The sequence below is a fragment of the Nomascus leucogenys genome, chromosome 7b, assembly GCF_006542625.1.
Source record: "Nomascus leucogenys isolate Asia chromosome 7b, Asia_NLE_v1, whole genome shotgun sequence".
Taxonomy (NCBI): Eukaryota; Metazoa; Chordata; class Mammalia; order Primates; family Hylobatidae; genus Nomascus; species Nomascus leucogenys.
The window spans coordinates 77,486,224-77,507,603 of record NC_044387.1 but is presented as its reverse complement, the minus strand read 5'-3'; the positions used below and the strand labels follow the sequence as shown (position 1 = coordinate 77,507,603).

General features: G+C 35.7%; 1 protein-coding gene across 3 annotated transcripts in view; it reads left to right on the top strand.

The window, feature by feature from the left end:
- The window catches only part of PDGFC (platelet derived growth factor C), a 216,225-nt gene that overhangs the window by 121,413 nt on the left and 73,432 nt on the right, over positions 1 to 21,380 (top strand). For all 3 annotated transcript variants that reach the window (XM_003257886.4, XM_030816267.1, XM_030816268.1), the window contains exon 2: positions 3,261 to 3,456. In XM_003257886.4, coding sequence (XP_003257934.1) covers positions 3,261 to 3,456 — 196 coding nt within the window. The remainder of the gene's footprint in view (positions 1 to 3,260; positions 3,457 to 21,380) is intronic.

Sequence of the window (21,380 nt, the reverse complement as noted above, 5' to 3'; positions counted from 1 at the left end):
GTATTCTTGGAGATGCACTTGTGCTAAATAATATGTGTAGAAAAGGTGTTGATTATTATATATATACATTATTACAGCCAATAGCAGTATCAAATATTAGCATCTATTAAGAGGAAACATGTTCTGTATAGGGTGCTTACTGCTGAGGAAAAATTTAAGCACTGAGAAGATTGGTAGCATTCAGTTATTTAATTATATCTCATAAATAAAATGTTACAATTATTTGGGGTAGTTTAGGATTAAACAGGTTGTTCTTTAACATGAATCATAGTCTAACTAATACACAACCCTTAACATTGTGTCTTTCAGGAAGTTTCCTAGAGCAACATTCTTAAATTGTATTTTATTAATGTGAAATAATGTTAACATATTTTGATTAACATAAATACTAAATGAAAAGTAGCTGCAGTTACTGTAATTAGTGCTGACAATTGTGAGCAAAAAGAAATACCCATAATTCAAACAGCTTTGTGTGCGATAGAAAGTGTATTAGTTTTCTAATATTATGTAAGAAATTTCTACAAATTTAACAGTTTAAAGTATCCTTTATCAACTTCAGTTCTGTCAGTTAGAATTCCAGGCACCACGTGACTGGATTCTTGTTCAGGGTCTTAGAAGGTTCAGATAAAGGTGAGCAGAGGAGTCCAGACTAGACTCCTTTCTGGAGGCTGCGGAGAACAGCCTGCTTCCAAGCTGACCAGGGTCCTCAATCTTTTAGAACTGAGGTGTTCATTTCCTTGCTGGCTGTCATTCTTAGACTGTTCTCAGCTTCCAGAGGTTTCCCACATCCATTGGCACATGGCTTCCTGCATTTTCAAAGCCAGAAATAAAGAATCAGCCTCCTGTTGAAGTATCTCTCACATTTTGAAATTTCTCTGGGTTTAGAAAGGACCCAGTTTATCTTGTGGACTCACTTGATAAAGTTAGACCCACCCAAATATGATTAACTCAAAGTCAACTAACCTAATCATGGGAGTAATATCCCGTTAGATTTCACACACTCAAGGAGAGGATTATGAAAGGATGAGAGACACTTGGAGATCATTTTAGAATTCTACCTATCATAAAGGAAGTGAGATCACTGGTGCGAAGATAAAAGAAGATACAGACTTTAAGATATTGAGTAGAGAGACAGGGAATAGGTTGGTGGAAAGGGACTTAGGTTTCTGGAAGTGAAATAAATGAAGAGGAGGAAATGGCAGAAAACTATAATACAAAGAGAAAAGGAAGAAAGAAGAAAAATGTAGGGTTTAATCTAAAATGTCGTCATTTCATAGGACTTAGTAAACTCCCTTACACAGCTTGATGGCACATATCCAAAAGGCAGTGAATACAATGATACTTACCTTATTTTGGAGAGTAATTAAGTATATATAAGACAGTGGATGTTGAGGGGCAAATGAATGAATAATGGTGCTTATAAAGTAATGGTAATCTCTCCATGATCTTACTGCAAATACAGTGTTCAGTGTTGTGCAGCATATCTCCAAATTATGAATACCAATGAGGCATTGCTAAAGACTGTTGTGATATTATGAATATATAAAAGTTGCACTATAAAATTGTCAGATATCCTATCATGCACATCACTTCATATGTTCAATGTCCAGTCTAAGGCTTTTACTTTTTTTAAAATAAAATAGTATTAGAAATTTAATAAGGGATATTTAAAAGTTTTTTTTTGTTTGTTTGTTTTCTCATTGGAAGTTGGCATCCTTACACGGATTTTTTTTTTTTTTTTTTTGAGACGGAGTCTCTCTCTGTCGCCCAGGCTGGAGTGCAGTGGCGCGATCTCCGCTCACTGCAAGCTCCGCCTTCGGGGTTCACGCCATTCTCCTGCCTCAGCCTCCCGAGTAGCTGGGCTACAGGCGCCTGCCACCACGCCTGGATAATTTTTTGTATTTTTAGTAGAGACGGGGTTTCACCGTGGTCTCAATCTCCTGACCTCGTGATCCACGCGCCTCGGCCTCCCAAAGTGCTGGGCTTACAGGCGTGAGCCACCACAATGGCCCTTACATGGATTTTTATGACCCGGAGCCTATAACTAGCCTAGTTCTTACATTTTTTGGAGTGGTTCAATGACTGCTTATTTTATAACTTCTCAATTGTGGGTTTCATCTCATTATTAACTCTCAACTGGTTAGGTATAGGAATATTTCTTTTCTCAGCAGTGCTAACTTGCCCTTTCCCTCAATTCTGTCCCCAACATTTTAATAAAAAGGAAGAGAGATATTATTAACAGTATATTTTAGCATTTCATAAATGTGAAAAATATTGCCTAATAAACTTGGAAGCCATTTTGTACTATACTCTGCCCTTGGAGATTTAGAATTCATATTTGTGTATTCATGCATTGAGAAGTCCTGCAACATTTTTTATATTTTAATATTTTCATGTACTGCCAATAGATCCCTGTAACAAGAAATTGAGGCCATTATTTTGATCTTGCTTTACTTTTCAGAGTCATTTAAGATTTGAAGTTATTTAGTAATTCCAGTTCATGTGAAGCTCTGAACTTGTATTGCATACCTTTTTTGTTTTTCCCAGAAGTTATGGGTCCAAATAATGAGCTGTTACTAAGAATGTTTTGCCAGCTCAGTTCCTAAAGCAATGGTAATAAAAAGAGGTTAGAAGCTATAAATAGTGTGTGGTATGGTATGCTAATTGACATTTCAAAGATCAGTGAGAAAAGGTGAAAACAGTCTTTTCTACTAATCCACTTCTGCCTCTTTTATCCTCACATTTCACTTTCTTCAACTATCTTAATACCCTTCTTATTTTGCCATATATAAAATTAATGCAAATCTTTGAATAATTAGTTGACTGTAGCTCTGTAGCTTTTATTTTTAAGTTAGAGAATTGAAATCATTATTTGTATTTTTTAAAATAGAATTATATCTAGTTTATTTTTATTCTAAAATGTCTCATATTTGATAACTTCCCAGAAATTTGAATCTTAACTCAGCTTTATTGTGATTTTAGGACTCCAAAAGAGTTTGTAGTTGACATTTCAGTAATTAAATTCCTTAAAAGAGTAATTTGCTATGTTTTTTCAAGTATAAATATGAAACAGGTTTTTATTCAATAATGATAAAATAATCTTTTTTCTGGATCAGTTCTGGAAAGAGTGGTATTTGGCATATATCATACAAAACACACTCAGCACTTGTCTGAGGTAAAGTGTGAATAATAAACACTTGCTTTGATACCTATAATTTTTGAAATCTAAATGTATGTCTATGTCTATGTTTTTGCTTTAGGAGTACAAGATCCTCAGCATGAGAGAATTATTGCTGTGTCTACTAATGGAAGTATTCACAGCCCAAGGTTTCCTCATACTTATCCAAGAAATACGGTCTTGGTATGGAGATTAGTAGCAGTAGAGGAAAATGTATGGATACAACTTACCTTTGATGAAAGATTTGGGCTTGAAGACCCAGAAGATGACATATGCAAGTAAGTGATCATACTTGAAATCCCAACAATGTAACAACTGTTGAAGTCTTTCAAATTGCTTAATTTTGATGATCTGATTTTAAATGACATCTTTTGTTTTATTTTTCTGATGATCTAAGAAACTTCCAGCCTTATTGAAGCTATGTTTTATTTGAAGTCTTCATTTAAAATCGGAAGACACATTGTGCATACAAAGTCATTGTTTTCTACCTACTTCTAAAATTATTTAATATAATTTATGGTAAAAAGCATATATGGACTAAAACCATTTAAAATAAGAAATAGAGAATACAAAGCTGTATAAAGGAATGTAGTTGTGCTAGAAAACCTAAGTTGCGGTTAGTGCTAAAAATCTTATATTTGACCTTCCTCATTGCCAAATCAATAAAATAAATGATAAGCTACTGAAAGAAAAAGCTCTGTCCACGGGTACATATTACCTGGATACATACACATGCACAGGACTAAGAAGTTTGAATATTACATCACAAAGAAGAAATATAGTTCAGAAAGCAGCATTAGATATTTAGGCTAACGTTATGCCTTGCCAGGTAGGAATTCATCATAATTATCCTAGAAGCATTCATGAACCAAAGTCAGCTGGAGTATTTCACCCACGCAAAAGACCACCTACTGTATGTCATACAAATATTACTCTGTGAATCCCATATGAATACACTTGTCAAGGTTGGGTGGTCTTACTAAAGATTTTTCACTTCAATGACATTTGTATAACATGAAAATATTTTACTTGAACTTCTTCACTGGATTTTTTGTTTTCTCTTTGATATACAAGTTAAAAGAGAATTTTCATCTCATGGTATATTACAGATAAATATTTCAGTACAAATGAAATAAACTTTGTACTTGCTGTCATCACAGTTTTTATCTTTAGCATTTACATAGTTACATATTCTTCACATTTGTTCTTTCTGTGACTGTGCATTTCATGTTGTTTTTTTTCCTTACATCTATAATTTTAGACTTTGAGAACTAGAAGCTACCCTGATTATCTTTAGAGACGACCGGAGGAGTAAAGCAGATGCCCTAGATCTCATTCAGATTTTGTACCTAAACAAATGCTAAACCCATTTTTCCTAACACCTATTTAGGCAGTTTTTCATCATGCTGTACTGCACCTCTTGTCTTTTTTATATATGTAAACATAGTCTTGTCAAAAATTACAAGGGGTGTAAGATTTTGCCCTACTTGCAAAGTAGTAAGTAATCCTATCCCTTTTGTGGATGCTAATGGAAGACAAGAGACTTCTGGGTCAGAGACAAAGGACTTCATTACAAAAGTGGCAGTCACTGGAGTATTATTAGCACTTTCTTGTGCTTTCTCCCAGAGTTCCAATTCCCACAGGTCAACACCAAGAGAGCCATGTGACACCCACTACCCGTATTCCTTCCTGATTACACCTTCTTCTTGTCACTGCAAATATGATCATTGTCCTAAATTTTGTTACTCATTCTCCTGATTTTCTCTATAATTTTATAAGAAGTACATATTTCTCTATGTGTGATCTTACAAAAATAGTTAATTCCTTGGCTGTTTTGAAATATGTATCAATGGAGTAATACTATGTGCTTTCTTTTATGATTTAACATATGTTTCAGAACGGGCAAAACTAAAAAAAATTATGCTTTTAAAATTAGTTCATATTGAGGCAGATAGCTTATTAGATCATTTGTTGTCTTTGATGTATAACATTTCATCATAGAAATAATCAACCTTTTTTGTGTCTTCTGCTTTGATGAACGTTTGAATTTTTTCCAGTTCTCCTTGTGCAAAGGAGCAATAAAACTTTGAGACTTTCTGGCAATGGTTTCAGTGTTTTAAGACATTTATATTTTCAGCTTTACCAGGTAGAGTTAAATTGCTTTTTCAAAGTTATCAGTTTATACAATTCCCAACAATATACAAAAATTTTTGTTGCACAGCATTCTCACCAACTTCTGATCTGTCTTTTAAAAACTTGTAATATGGGTAAGTGTGAAATTGTACCTTATCATTGGTTTTATTTTTTCTGATTACTAATAAGGTTGAGAAATTTTTATATTCATTATCAGCCATTCATATTACCTTTTTATCATGCCTGCTCATGTCTTTTGCTCCTTTTGTATTGATCTATTTGGCTATTTAAATTTTGCCTTTAATTTTTCTTTATTTATCTGGAATTTATTTATGTTTGTGGTATGAGGTTTTACAGGAGGGTATCCAATAGTATGCCAGCATCATTTATTGAATAGTCATTCTTTTCCCCAATGAAGTGCAAAGTCAGCTGGCTTGCAGATCGGGTTTCTATATGTAGTCTGCTCTGTTACTTTGGTCAATTTTGTTTTTCTTAATTGAATGACATGTCTTAACTGCTGTAGCATTCTAGAAGCTTTGTGATAAGCAAATCTCACCTTGTTTTATTCCCATTTTGGAGCATTCTGGCTGTTTTGCTTTTTAGTATAAAAATTGATTGTAGAGTTCATTGAAAGCTACTGTTTTCAACCTTGAGAAATAGTTGTAAAGTTCATTGAAAACTACTGTTGTTATTTTTATTGTAAGAACATTGAATGTATAGATCATTTTGAAGAGAACTGACATCACAGTAATAATGACTCTGTCCTTTATTTACATTGCTTTATTTACAAATGGAGAACTTTATTTACATTGCTCCATTTATTGGAGTCTTGTTTAATGTCTATATGGTTTTAAAATTTTATTCATAATGATGTTGCACATCCATTATTTAGAGTTAGTTCTAGATTCCTAATAGGCTATTGCTAAAATCTTTTTTTGACACTACATTTTCTAACTGTATATTGCTGGTGTTTAGAAATGCAATCAATTTTTTAGTATTGATCTTATGTCTAGAAAACTTGTTAAGCTTTTTCATTTATTTTGACAGTTGTTGTGGAAATTGTATTTTATTTATGCAAAAGATGATATCGTTTGTGAGAAGAAAGATTTTTTCCTTCCGAATCTTTTACTGTTCCTTTTCTATCTCTTATTATGTTGTTGATTGAATTAGTATATACCTTTGTCTTCTTCCTGCTTTTATTGTTTGTTTTAACTTAAACTTTAGGATTTGGAATAACTTTAGATTTACAAGATGTAAAGATAGTACAGAGAGTTTTGTATACTTTTAACCCAGGTTCCTCCAGTGTTAGCATCCTACATAACTTTGGCATATTTGCATAACTAAGAAATCAATATTCATACAGTATTATTAACTAAACTACAGGTCTTATTTGGATGTCAGCAGTTTTTCCAGTTTATCACCTTTTTCTGTTTCAGGATCTTTTTCAGATTAAACTCGTTGCATTTAGTTGTAATGTCTCATTAGTCACCTAGAATCTGTGACTGTTTCTCTTTCCTCGTGTCTCATGACTAGACAGTTTTGAAGAGTACAGTCAGGTATTTTGTAGAATGTCCTCCCAGTTTAGATTGTTCACACGTTTTGTCATGCTTACACTGAGATTATAAGTTTTGTGGAAGAATTCCAAATAGGTGATATGCCCTTAACATATCAGGAGGTACATACAACCAGCCTTACTTATTAGTGATGATGTTAGCTTTGATCACTTATGTATGGTGGTATCTGCTGGGCTTCTGCTCTGCTACGGTAATATATTTTCCTTTCATATTCTATTATTTGGATGTATGTCGCTAACTCTAGCCCACACTCAAGGAGATACTGATTATGCTCCACCTCCTAAAGGGTATATGCATATATTATTTGGAATTCTTCAGCAAAGAAGGTTTGTCTGTCCTTCCTTTTTTCATTTCTTCCTTCTGTCATTTATATTAGTAAAAATTAATAATATTTATTTTATTATTTGTGTCATAAGCAAAATCTATCATTATTAACTTTCTTGCTGAAATTGTTCCATCTGCGGCCATTGGGACTGAAGGGTTTGCTGTTAACATGTCAATATTGAGTATGATGGTTGATGAAGGTTTATGTTTTGTTTTCCTTCAATTTACTTTATCATTTGAAGTACTTTCCTTCATCTTTATTTTGCTAAGAAGCACTTTCCCCTTAGGGAAAATATCTTTATTATTCTTTTCTTTTGAATTTAAAAGTAAGCTGCCAACATTATGACACTTTGTACCCACTGTGTGTTGTTTAAGAACAAGGATATTTCCCATCGAACATCAGTACCAGTATCATGTGAAATAAATTTAACATTAATATGAAACTCTTACCCAGTGTTTCCCATCATCCCCAAATGTTTTTTAATCATTTTTCATCTTTTTGATCTAATAAAACATTATAATTGCATTTGGTTATTGTAACTCTTTCGTCTTCTTTAGTCTGAAAGAGGCTTCTTGTCTTTTCTTACCTTTCATGACAATATTTTGAACAATTCCTGACCATTCTACAAACTGTCTCTCAATATTAATTTATCTGAATATTTCTTCATAATTAGGTCTCTCAATATTAATTTATCTGCATATTTCTTCATAATTAGATTCGGCTTAAATATATTGGCCAGAATGCTCTTTGTAAGTATTTCTGATTGCTTATAATGTCACTTTCTTGCATTATCAGTGACATGAGTTTGATGACTATCCACCAGATTTCTCTGTTGTGGATGTGCTTTGTTTTTCCACATTGTAATTAATGTGATTTATGGGGATATACTTTACAAACATGCAAATCTTGTTGTGACAGTCTGTCACCCAATTTTTTTAGCATCCATTTATGAGTCCACTTTTAAAGACAGTTATTCATTTTATGTTTTCTAGGCATTTTTTTTTAAGTTTTCAGTTGTATTGTCATTAGTATTTTCACAATGTGTCCTTAATAGATTTTAATTTCTGCTGCATCTTTATGTCTTTTGTTTTATTGCTAATATTGTTTTGTGTTCACTCCTCTTCATTTTGCTTTGCTTTTCTGTTTCCTCACTTAGTCTTGCCTATGGTTTGGTTTATTCATTGTTCTTTCAAAGAAACAAATTTTGGCTCTGTTATGACTATTAAAGAATAATGTTTTCAAAAGGTACAATTATGACTTCTCTGTAGATTTTAAGTGAACATGTATTAAATGTTTTATTTAACTTATTAATAAAGGGGTCAATCAGATGTTATAACCAGTTTAATAACAATTCAAAGAACAGACACAATTATAGATTGGGAATATAGAAATAAATGTGCAAATGGAGGCAAAATTGGCCTCTTCCACAGTGAGGGAGAGAAGTCAATTAAACTTCCACTGGACATAGTTTATTTATATGTCTATAGACAATAATTATTTTTATTTGATATAAATCATTTATACCTTACTGAGTTGTAAAATAGTTCAAAGGCAATGAAAGGTGCTGAGCTCCGATACAATTGGAATTAGATAGCCAGGAGGGAATTATTCAAAGCAGAAATTATGAATAATTTTCCACAAAGCACAACTCTTTCTCCACATGGCTAGCTTCTCTCTCTGTATATATATATATTTTTTTTTAAATTTATTTTCTTTCATTCATTATGTCCTTTATTCTGTTATGAAGTACTTTCTAACTTCTGAAGTTGAATGTTATTTTAATTGTTTTATTTTTAAATTGCTCATATAAACTTAATAATTTCTTTATAAATATTCTGTAGATGCACCCTGCCAATTTTGATAATGTGGTATTTTATATTCTGCCCAGTTCAAAATTTTTACAGTATCTATTGTTCTCTTCTTTTAAAGCATAGATTATATAGAAACAATTTTTAAATTTTAATATATATATGAGTTTTTAAAATGCAGTTATAGATTTCTAAGTTAATTGTGTTTTGAATAAAGAATTAGGTTGTTTGAAATTTAATAATTGCTTCATTTGCTTCAGATATTTAGTTTTTTCAAATATTCTTTGTTCAAAGAATGCATGTTCTTGCAGTAGTGTATTTATGTTCCTATTACATCAATTTTTGCAGTTGTGCACAGCATCTGTATCTTTTCTGATATTTTCTTTGTGATATATCAATTTCTGAGACAGTTGCATTAAATTATTTTAATAGAGGTTACATATATTTGCAAATTTCACCTTGTTGGTCTGTTGAAAGCTTTATATCATTTAAAATTATGTTAGCTGATGCATACAATTTCAGAAATGTAATATTCTTTATTGTTACTAATCTTTTGTTTTAGCCTCAAGAAGTATATTATGCCTAATGTTAATGTAGCAACATCAAGTAATTTTGGTTATTTTTGTCTGGCATTCTTTCCATTCTTTTACTTTCAACTTTCTTATGTCCTTGTTTGTATGTGTCCAGTCATGTTAGTATGTGTCCAGTCATGTTAGTATGTGTGTCTGTGTATGTTTTAGTTGTCTCTCTAGAAAGGAACTAGAGTAGCATTAAAAAATTTCAAAAGAAATCTTCATATTTTCACTGTGGAATTTAATCTAGTACATTGATTGTTTGTATGGATATTTTGGATTCTATTCTATTCCTTATTTTGTACTCATTTTCTGTTGCTTCAGTTTCCTTTCTTGCATTCATTTAGCTTGTTTTCTTATTCCATTTTTCTTTTCTACTAATTTAGACTGTACATCAATGTCTGTTTTTAATGACTACTTTAGAAGTGCACACTGATCTTATAAATATCTAAAGCCAATCAATGTTTGCCCTATGCCAAATACATAACTGAGAACAATTTAACTAACTAAATGCTAGCTTCTAAGACACCATGACACTATGTTGAGAAAACAGAGCTGAGTTTATTTGCTTTCTGTGCTGATGGAAAATTTTACCTTGACAAGTTTAATAGTGAATTGGAGGAAGAAAAGCTAAACCAGATTTTGTTGATTTGGAGTTTTGTCTAAGATGAATTTTTCAGTGTGGGGACTTGATTAGGATTGGGCAAGAATCAGGATATAATAGTTTAGAAGAAGCAGAAATAGCAAGGCAAGGATTTTTAGGACAGGAGTTCAGTAGTATTAGGTAGTAAACTGTTGATGCTTCAGTTGAAGGAGTTAACAGTTCTTTTGGGAAGTTCCTATAATGAACAGTAAAGTTATTGTCCTTGGCAAGAATCTCCTGGAGTCTACTGAAGACAATAAAATAGATAAGTTACTGTAAACAGTGAACTGGGTAGGGTAGGTGGTTTTGGTCCTTATTGTCCAAGCTAGTTTTGGTTCTCACCACAGTTACTACCACTCCTGAGAATATGTAACTGGGTTTTGGACTGTAATTCACAATTTCAGTCTTGTTCATGATGGCAGGAAAAAGACAGGATAAACAAACAAACAAAAAATTCAGTACCTCTTTAAGATATGTTGTGGGAACCCTACTATAAGGTCAGCTAAGAACATTTGCCTGGTGTTGTGGAAGATGCTATGGTTCCTTTCTGTGGTATGCCTACCTCAGCTGCTGGCAAGCGGAAGGGGAAGCAGATTGGCTTAAAGTGTTCATTACATATCCCCAAGACTTGCTTTAGGAGCCCATCTGTGCTGGAGCACATGCATGGTGGTTACTGTCTCATCCTGTTTGGACTGCTGTAACAAACCATAAACTGGGTGGCTTATAAAGCACAGAATTTTATTTCTCACAGTTCTGGATGCTGGGAAGGCCAAGATCAAGGCACCAGCAGATTGTGTATCTGGCGATGGAGGACCAGCTTCCTGGTTCAAAGATGACTGTCTTCTCTCTGTGTCTTCCCATTGTTAAATGGACGAGGGATCTCACATGGGCCTCTTCTATAAGACTGCTGATCCCGTTCATGACCTAATCACCTCCCAAATACCCTACCTTCAAATACCATCACCTTAGGGGTTAGGATTTCACATACGAGTTTGGCAAGGACACAAACATTCGAACCATACCAGTGACCTAAACAGATCACCAAAGCTTTAAGGAAGAAGAGGAGGGTGCATTGTAGTTGTGTAGGCAAACATAGTGTCTGCTACAGTGCTGTGGCTTTAAATAAGAAGTAATCTAAGTATTGAAGCATAGAAAGATTAGTCATAATGAGGAGATATATGGGAAAGTAATGTATACTGGGCCTTGAAGAATAGGCAAGACGTCAGTAGCTGACTAGTACCTAATGGATACTCAGGAACAGTTACTGAAAATAAAATAACAGGTGGGTTACAGATAAATGAGAACTACAAATAGTGTTAGACTGGAGATAGAGAAAATAATTTGAGAACGATGTGTTTCTCTGGAGCCTGAGATGCCTTGGACGTGTGGTAAGTGGTGGGTGTGTAATGGTAGAGAGGATCAAATTGTGAATAACCTTGACTACTATGCTGAGAGATTTGAACTTCCCTTTTTAGGCTATCAGAAGAAATGGCTTTGTTGCAGAACAGGGTCATGTACTGGTCTATATTTTATGAAGAGAATGCTGATAGAAGCGTGCAGAATATGTTAAAGGAGAAATTGAAGGCAATCCCTCCTTGGAGGAATTTTCTTATTTTTTAGTTGGAGATACTTTGTTATTTCTCAAACATAAAACTTTAGAGGTACATATTTTCTCAGACTTAGAGCTTGGCTAACTTTTTTTCTGCTTGATGGATTAATAGAAAGCATGTTGCTCTATTACCACTACTTTTTTCTTTGTTATCACTCTGGGTAGGAATGGGAATAGGGTTGCCTGTGCACTTGTGTGCAAAGAAAACCTTTAAATCATCCCAATGCTTTTTATTTGAAAGATATATTATCTTTTGCCCCAGAGCACAAGCTGTGGGAGAAACAAAATGACCAATTTCAATATTGCTGACATTATAAACATTTATACTGAAGACAAACCAAAGAATAACTTAGAGTGTTAAATGTCCATTCTGTTATAGAAGAGATGGCCTTTCTCTTTCTTCTTCGTGTTGAACAGGGAAATTTTACATGGGACCTGAGAAGAGGAGAGACCAATATTGCATCAGATCTAGAAATAATCATATCATTCTGCTACAGATATGCCATAATAGAATAACTCTCCTGAATAGGTAAAGGCTTACATTGAAACATATAGGGATTCATACAAGGAAGAGTTAATTTAAGACTCTTTTATCAAATGACCACAGATAGTTAGCTAGTGTATTAGTCCATTCTCATGGTGCTATAGTGAACTGCCTGAGGCCAGGTGTGGTGGCTCATGCCTGTAATCCTAGCACTTTGGGAACGCAAGAAAGGTGGATCACCAGAGGTCAGGAGATTGAGACCAGCTTGGCCAGTTTGGTAAAACCTTGTCTCTACCAAAAAAAGAAAATGAGCTGGGCATGGTAGCATGTGCTTGTAATCTCAGTTACTTGGGAGGCTGAAGTGGGAGAATTGCTTGCACCTGGGAGGTGGAGGTTGCAGTGAGCCAAGATTGTGCCACTGCACTCCAGCCTGGGTGACAGAGTTAGACCCTGTCAAAAAAAAAAAAAAAAAAAAAAAACAAAACAAAAAAAAAACTGCCTGAGACTGGGTAATTTATAAAGGAAAGAGGTTTAATTTACTCAGTCCCACAGGGCTGGAGAGGCTTCAGGAAACTTACAATCATGGCAGAAGGGGAAGCAAACACATCCTTCTTCACATGTTGGCAGGAAGGAGAAGTGCTGAGCAAAAGAAGGAGAAGCCCCTTATAAAACCATCAGATCTTGTGAGAACCCACTCACTACCATGAGAACATCATGAGGGCAACCACTGCCATGATCCAATTACCTCCCATCCGGTCACTCCCATGATGTGTGGGGATTATGGGAACTATAATTCAAGATATGATTTGGGTGGGGACACAGCCAAATTATGTCATTCCTCCCCGGCCCCCCTCCCAAATCTCACGTCCTCACATTTCAAAACAGTCATCACTTTCCCACAGTCCCCCAAAATCTTAACTCTTTCAAGCATTAACCCAAAAGTCCAAGTCCAAAGTCTCATCTGAGACAAGGCAAGTCCCTTCTGCCTATGAGCCTGTAAAATGAAAAGCAAGTTAGTTACTTCCTAGATACAATGGGGGTACAGGCATTGATTAAATACACCCATTCCAAATGGGAGAAACTGGCCTAAACATAGGGGCTATAGCATGTAACATGTAATATAACATGTAAGTCCAAAATCCAGTGGGGCAGTCAAATCGTAAAATTCCAAAATGAACCACTTTGACTCCATGCCTCACTTTCCAATCATGCTGATGCAAGAGGTGCCTTGTTGGGCACCCCATGGCCTTGGTCAGCTCTGCCTCTGTGGCTTTGCAGCGTACAGCCCCACTCTCAGCTGCTTTCAAAGGCTAGCATTGAGTTTCTGTGGCTTTTCCAGGTGCACAGTGCAAGCTGTCAATGGACCTACAATTCTGGGGTCTGGAGGACAGTGGCCCTCTTCTCACAGCTCCACTAGGCAGTGCCCCAGTGGGGACTCTCTGTAGGGGATTCAACTCCACATTCCCTTCTGCATTGACCTAGCAAAGGTTCTCCATGAGGGCTCCACCCCTGCAGCAGACTTCTGCCTGGAGATACAAGTGTTTCCATAGATCCTCTAAAGTCTAAGTGAGATTCCCAAACCTCAATTCTTGTTTTCTGTGCACCCACAGGACCAACACTACATAGAAGCTACCATGGCTTGGGGCTTGCATTCTCAAAAGCAACAGCCTGAGCTGTACCTCTACCTCTTTTAGCCATGGCTGGAGCTGCTGGGATTCAGGGCACTAAGTCCCTAGGCTGCAAACAGCATGGAGACCCTGGGCCTGACCCATAAAACCATTTTTCCCTCCTAGGCCTCCACGCCTGTGGTGGGAGGGCTGCTGTGAAGGTCTCTGACATTCCCTGGAGACATTTTTCCCATTGTCTTGGTGATTAGCATTTGGCTCCTTGTTACTTATGCAAATTGCTGTAACTGGCTTGAATTTCTCTTCAGAAAGTAGGTTTTTCTTTTCTACTGCATTGTCAGGCTGCAAACTTTCCGAACTCTTATATTCCGTCACCTCTTGAATGCTTTGCTGCTTAGAAATGTCTTCCACCAGATACTCTACATAATCTCTCTCAAGTTCAAAGTTCCACAGATCTCTAGGGCAGGAGCAAAAAACCTCCAGTCTCTTTCCTAAAGTATAGCAAGAGTGACCTTTAATCTGGTTCCCAACAAGTTCCTTATCTCTATCTGAGACCACCTCAGCCTCGACTCCATTGTCCATATCACTATCAACATTTTGGTCAAAGCCGTTCAATAAGTCTTTAAGAATTTCCACACTTTCTCAAATCTTCCTGTCTTCTGAGCCCTCCATGTCTTGAGGAAGTTTCAAATGTTCCCAGATTTTCCTGTCTTCTTCTGAGCCCTCCAAATGGTTCCAGTCTCTGCCTGTTACCTAGTTCCGAAATTGGTTCCACATTTTTGGGTATCTTTACAGCAGCACCCCGCTATTCCCAGTACCAATTTACTGTATTAGTCCATTCTCATGCGGCTATAAAGAACTGCCCAAGACTGGGTAATTTATAAAGGAAAGAAGTTTAATTGACTCACAGTTCAGCAGGGCTGGGGAGGACTCAGGAAACTTACAATCATGGTGGAAGGGGAAGCAAACATGTCCTTCTTCACATGGGGGCAGGAAGAAGTGCCTAGCAAAAGGGGAAAAGGCCCCTTATAAAACCATCAGATCTTATGAGAACTCCCTATCACAAGAACAGCATGAGGGTAACTGCCCCATGTTGGGAGAAAAGCTGAGTGCTGGGAGAGAAGCTGAGGCAGGGCTTGCATATCTGACATAATGTAAAAGAGTCTTGGAACATGTCTGGGGTCCAGGGTCTAAAACCTCTCGAGGCCTTTGGAATGTGTCTAGACTTGCTGGCTCTTTGCTTCTAGCACTCCCGTTATCTCAAGTAGCCATATGTTTCAAAGAAAATGCTAAACCATCACAGCTTTAGCTCATTTGCTTGATACACCGCTTCCTTGATACCCCACATCCTCACCATCTGTTTCTTTGTTTGATCACCAATAAATAGCATGGGCTCCAAGAACTCAGGGCCTTCAAAGCCTCCATACTAGCATTGGCCCCCTGGTCCCACTTTATCTCTTAACTTGTCTTTTCTCATTCCTTTGACTCCCCCGGACTTCGTAGCCCCCATGGCCTTGTGTTGGGTCTGATCACCCCAACAGCCCCAGTGATTCAATTACCTTCCACCTGTTCCCTCTCACAACACATGGGGATTATGGGAACTAAAATTCAGGATGATATTTGGATGGGAACACAGCCAAATCATATCAGCAAGTGACTGTAACTAGTAAAAAAAGGAAATGTTTAGATTATGATACTGAAGATTTTAGGCATAGACTTTATTTAGTATCTGAAATGATGCCATCAAATCTCTGTTGGTATTTTTCTCTGCCTCTGTCGATTTTTCTGTTCATTTTTCTCTGCCTCTATAGATTTGCTTTCTACTAGTTGACTTCATTCTCTATCAGGCTGTCCTCATAAGATAGCAGAGAAAGTCATGAAAGTGTCAAGATATTTAGCACTTAAATGATCTTTGAAAGAGACAAAAACTTTTCCGCAAAAGCTCTGGGAAGAATTGTGATTGGCCTGCTTTGGACCAAGTATCCATATATGAGCCAATTGCCGTAGCAGGAACTAGGAATACGTGTTACTCTGATTGGCAAGATTTGTGTTACATGTCCACCCTGAGAGCCAACTGTTGTCCTATGATTGGTGGCGAAATGGCCCCTGAAAGCAAAACATTCTTTTTTCTTTAGGAGGAGGAAGAGGTGCTGGTGGTACAAAAATAACCATCTCTACTATTGGTGTTTAGGACAGATAAGCATTGACAGGCAGCTTTCAAATTTAGTTACTGTTTTTACTATGCGCACTTCTGGACACAGAATAAAGTTCTCTTTAGAGTGAAGATTTTGCCAATGCCCTTTCCAGCAACTCTTTTGAATGTAGTTAGTCCAGTGGCATAATTTATAGCTTTGTTGTCCTTTGCACTCTGTAGCAATTACTTTTGTAACTTAAAAAAAAAAAAAAATCATTCCCAAGAGGGCTTAAAATAGAGGGTGGGGATCTGACCAAGTCTGAGATCAAGGGATTCTGCTCTTCGCTAATGAGATGTTTTGGTTTTATATTTTGAAATGTTCAAAATCAACATTCCAAATAGAGAAAGAAAGAGTCCTGTAACTCCCAACCTCCTGTCTGGCTCAACCACTGTCTCACTAACCCTTTACCTATTTTCTGCCTCTTATCCTCTTCTCTTCTATTGTCAACACCTCCCTCTCTTCTCTAGCTTTCTTTCTCCAGCTTGTCTGATATTGCACAAAGATCGCTTTCTTGTATCAATTAGAAGAGTTTATGCTCTATGAGGATTTGGGGAATTTTGGAATGCCATTTTTTGTGTCATGCCCTTACTTTCCATAATTGCCTTGATACCACTGAAGTAATGATGCAATCTTTTATTTGAGTTTTCCAGTTGGCACAATGGCTTAAATATGGACAATTTCTAGAACCAAAGAAATATTCGTTTTACTATCTGGCTAGCTAACTAGTTATTTATTGTAGCATTTACCAGGAAAAAAAAAAGCAATGGCAATAGAACACTAACTATCATTATTATTATTATTACTGAGACAGAGTCTCACGCTGTCACCAGGCTGGCATGCAGTGGCACAATCTCGGCTCACTGCAGCCTCCAACTCCCTGGTTCAAGGGATTCTCCTGCCTCAGCCTCCCAAGTAGCTGGGATTACAGGCATGTGCCACCACGCCCAGCCTAGAACACTAATTATTAAAAATAAAGTACTTCTAACTATATAAATTTAAAAATACACTGTAATAATTCTGTTTTGGCCTTTCTTGTCTCAACCTCATCAGTGTTTTGTTTAGATATACCTCCAGTATTGAAATATTAATATCATATTCCTATATGAGATTTCAAATAACATTTTCTGAAATTCACCTGACCTTGTTAATTCTTGACCCTTGGAGTACTAGATTCTGTTCAGGTTCCAGCTGTCTTTATGGAACAACCTCACTCCTAAAGAAGCCAATATTTAAATAGGCTACCTCTTCAGGCTTTTATAATACAGGCAGATTCTGACTTAAAATTTACTCCTAACTGACTGATTGTTTTTCATTGTTATTTTATTTCCCCTCTAAGGATTTTGTCACAATGACTAAAAAAAAATCTTTTACAAAAAAATTTATTGTTTTCCTATACAGTAAAGAAAGGTTAAATTAACATTTAACAAAGTCCTTCCAAGTTAAATGTAAAGCGATTTCATTGCATTTGATTCACATGTGAAGGTACAGAATGGAAGTAAGGACTTCCTTCCCAATTTCATGTAGGTCATACTTACACGTTCATTTTCAGCAGAAGAAATGGTATGAATATTATGTCCTAGTCAGTGTTTACTGTAGGTAAGGCAGCATAACTGTGAGTCTCAAGAAGATGATTCTTTGAAGGCAGAGGCAAGTATTATCATTAACCAAAACTTTTGGAAAGAAAAAAGAATAAGGGTTTTCAGTTGGTATATAGACTATTTCTTAGAAATCAAGGAGAAAGTTATTAGATTAAAATATGTAAAGAAAAATTTATGAAAAGATCCTCATTTAAATGTAACTTTTTTAAAGTTAAATCAAGGGGAAAACCTTACGTTAATTTAGTGCAATGCTCTAAAGCAGGGTTTACGTAGTTGTGACTTGCCTACTGATTCACTGAAACTTTAATGTTGGTCATGGCAGATGCTCATTTCACCCACCCCCTGGCTTAAGAACAATTGATGAGACCTCTTTGTATTCACCAATATTCATGCAAAGGTGGGAAATGAAGGAGGAGGCCAGAGGTTCCTGCTCCTGTGGGGTAAACTTGTCCTCTGTGAACTCCAGTGCAGAGCACTAGATTATGTCATACTTCTTTTTATGTAGATATAGAAATACGGTCTTGCCTAGAATACTGTATACCTTCATTAATTTTTATCAATAACATGTTTAGGTTATCAGTACACCGAGGTTTATGTTCCTGTTCCCAGTAATTAAAATCCCACAGGAGACTCTGAGGAGAGAAGATTGTTCTTCATGCATCAAGGTAAAATCCTGAATGCATTTTTCAGTACACAAAGTATTGGGATTACCAGTTTGGAAAATGAAGAGATTTTCTCCAGGTGCCATGCTGATCACTTAGATTTTTTGGTAGGACAAATTGGCAGCATATTTACATGAGAGAGTTAAACTGACTGGTAAAAACACTGGCCTGTGATGATTCCAGTTCAGTTCTCTCACTTACTACTAGGAATATGGCCCTGGTTAAATTACTTTGCCTATTTTATCATTGTGTGCTTAAAATATAATAGGATTTTTAAAATATAATGGGATTGGGTTATTCTTAAAATATAGTGGGATTGGGTTATTGGGTTAAAAGAAAGGGGTTGACTTCCAGATGAAGATTCAAATCCCTTCCAGCACTAGAAGATCTGGTTCCCAGGATTACCCACAAATATACAGAGACACTAACATTTTTTTTGCCTTCATCCAAGCATATAATGTTTATAAAAGTTCTTTTAAAATATTAAAGTTTAAATAATATGATTCAGATCTCTTGAAATGTTGACTTATGTATGATCCCTTAGATTAAAATTCATTTTCAGCTTGGCTGAACTAATTGACATTCCCAGCGATGTTGAATAGGAGTTCCCTTTTCTCCACAGCATCTATTATTTTGTGCTTTTTAATAATTGCCAGTCTGACCGATGTGAGATGATTTTCATTATCTCATGATTTTCATTTGCATTTCTCTGATGATTAGTGATGACATTAGTTTTAAATGGTAAATGCTTAAACTGCCGATAAACTCCATTTGTAATCAGTTTAAGAAAATCAGTTTTCTGTGTCACTTCCGTAGCAGCCCTCTCTGACTCCATCCCACACCTTATCTAAATGAGTAATGTTACATTTTACCTAGTCCCATTCCTTCATATTTTTGAGCTTTGAGAATCTTTTTAAAAATTAAATATAATATGGCAAAAATTTTACTGCTTACAAATCTATCAAGCTGTTCAGTTGTGTTTTTTTGCCATTTTCAGACTAACTATATGACTCAAGACCATGAAAAATTGCTCATTGCAGTGGAACCCAGTATTGTTTTGATTCAACATGTTACTGACAGTTACGAAGTAGTAAAGGACTTTCTATTACCCATAATGCATTTTGAAACTTCAGTGCCCAAAGATTTTTTCCCCCTAAACAATTATTCCTCTTAGCTGTTTCAAGGACTTTGAAAATGTTTGAATAAATTTTCAAATCTTAAGTAAGCTTTTCTTTCTGTCTGCTGAGAGACATAGATTGTTTCCCCATATGGCAGCTGATTTAACCCCCTACTCCTTTCTCACCAGAAATCTCACCAGAAACCCCACGCACTAACTTCAAAAACATCGTCTACTTCTTGACCTTTCTATCTGTAGCTCTCCATCTCAGTCTGTCAGTTTGAATAAGCAAGCTAGTTCATGATATCAAAATATTTGTGTAAATGGAACCAGTCATAATTTATTGCTTCTAAAATTATTTCATGGGATTGTGGTAGGCACTGTTTTTTCTGAGGTATTGGGGTTAATCTCAGTGGAAATGAGGCCTGCACTGTATGTTATCTTAGTGTATTTTGAGAAAAAAAAATCTCAAATTTCAGCAGTTTACCTACTATTTATCTGGATTAAGGACATCCAAAAAAGTGATTATAATAGTTTGATATCATGCTGCAAATTGTGACACTTCTCCTTAAAACTTAGCAAGATTCAGATATTTGTTTATATGTCTCAAGATCTGTAATATGAGGACTTTCCCAAGAGATAAAAATGAAGGTCCAAAATTCTATTCCAAGTTTTCTGTGTAATATACAAAGAAAGAAAAAGAGAGGGTATGAAATGAAGGAGGGAAGTAGAGAGTAAGGAAGGAAGAAAGAAGGGAGGGAGGAAGATACTTCTCAGTGTTTCAGGCTATTTGCACTGCATTCATTTTCTGATGCTCTCAAGTTATCAACAGCCTGGGTAGAGAACCCAAGCAAATAGTTGCTATGTAATAAATGCTACCGTATGTTGATTCCTACTATTTGCCAAGCCTTGAACTAGGTTGGTTATCCACAACTCTAATCTTTACAGCAGTCCTTCAAGGAGTAGGTATCATTATTCCCTATTTTACAAGGAAGCTTACTTACAGGCTGAAAGAGGATATAAAAATTATCTAAGTTTAAAGAGCAAGTAAATGGTAGAGATGGTGTTCACACCTTTGCTCTAAGATATGCTATGATATAAAAATAAAATTATCACTTTTTCTATTAGCTGTTAAATTATTTGCTAGGCAAAACAAAAAAATTACTGTCTTTCCTGTTCATCATAAAACTAAATAAAAATAACACCTTGTTAAAGAGTGTAAATTATTAAGTAATGTAAGTATAATCACATGAACAATTTACTCTTATTTGATGATTTTGACAATAAAGTATGTGGTTTACGGCACATAACTCCATCCCAAAACTGTTTGCAAACAGGCATTTATGGTCCTCAAATATTTTAAGATTGGTGCAAAGTTAAAGTTTATTCTCTCTGTTTCATTGTGCAGCAGTTAGATTATGTGAACATTTACTCTCCTATAGTCACAGACTTAATACGTGCTTATTGAACACTACTAAAGAAGCCTGAGTTACACAGTAGAAGCATTAACATAGTCTCTGCCTCAGCAAACCTTTTAACTAGCCAGAGATATCTATGCTTGTGAAACAAGAAAGAAACAAAATCTTATTAAATTAAATGCTGTGTTGTGAAGAATAAAACATATTTGCAAAAGGTAGAAGTCTGAACAGAAATGCACAGCCTTGTTGGAGGCCATCAGCAGGCCCGCTGCCAAGAAACTTCAAAAGTTGATATTTGCCTTCAGAAATTCACCACTTGAATGTGGCCTTTTGCTGGGATAACTCAAAATCTGATTTGAACAGTACATTAAACAGTGATCAGTTTCTCAATGACAGATCCATATGAACCAAACTCTGAAAATACCAACCCGTAAGCCAG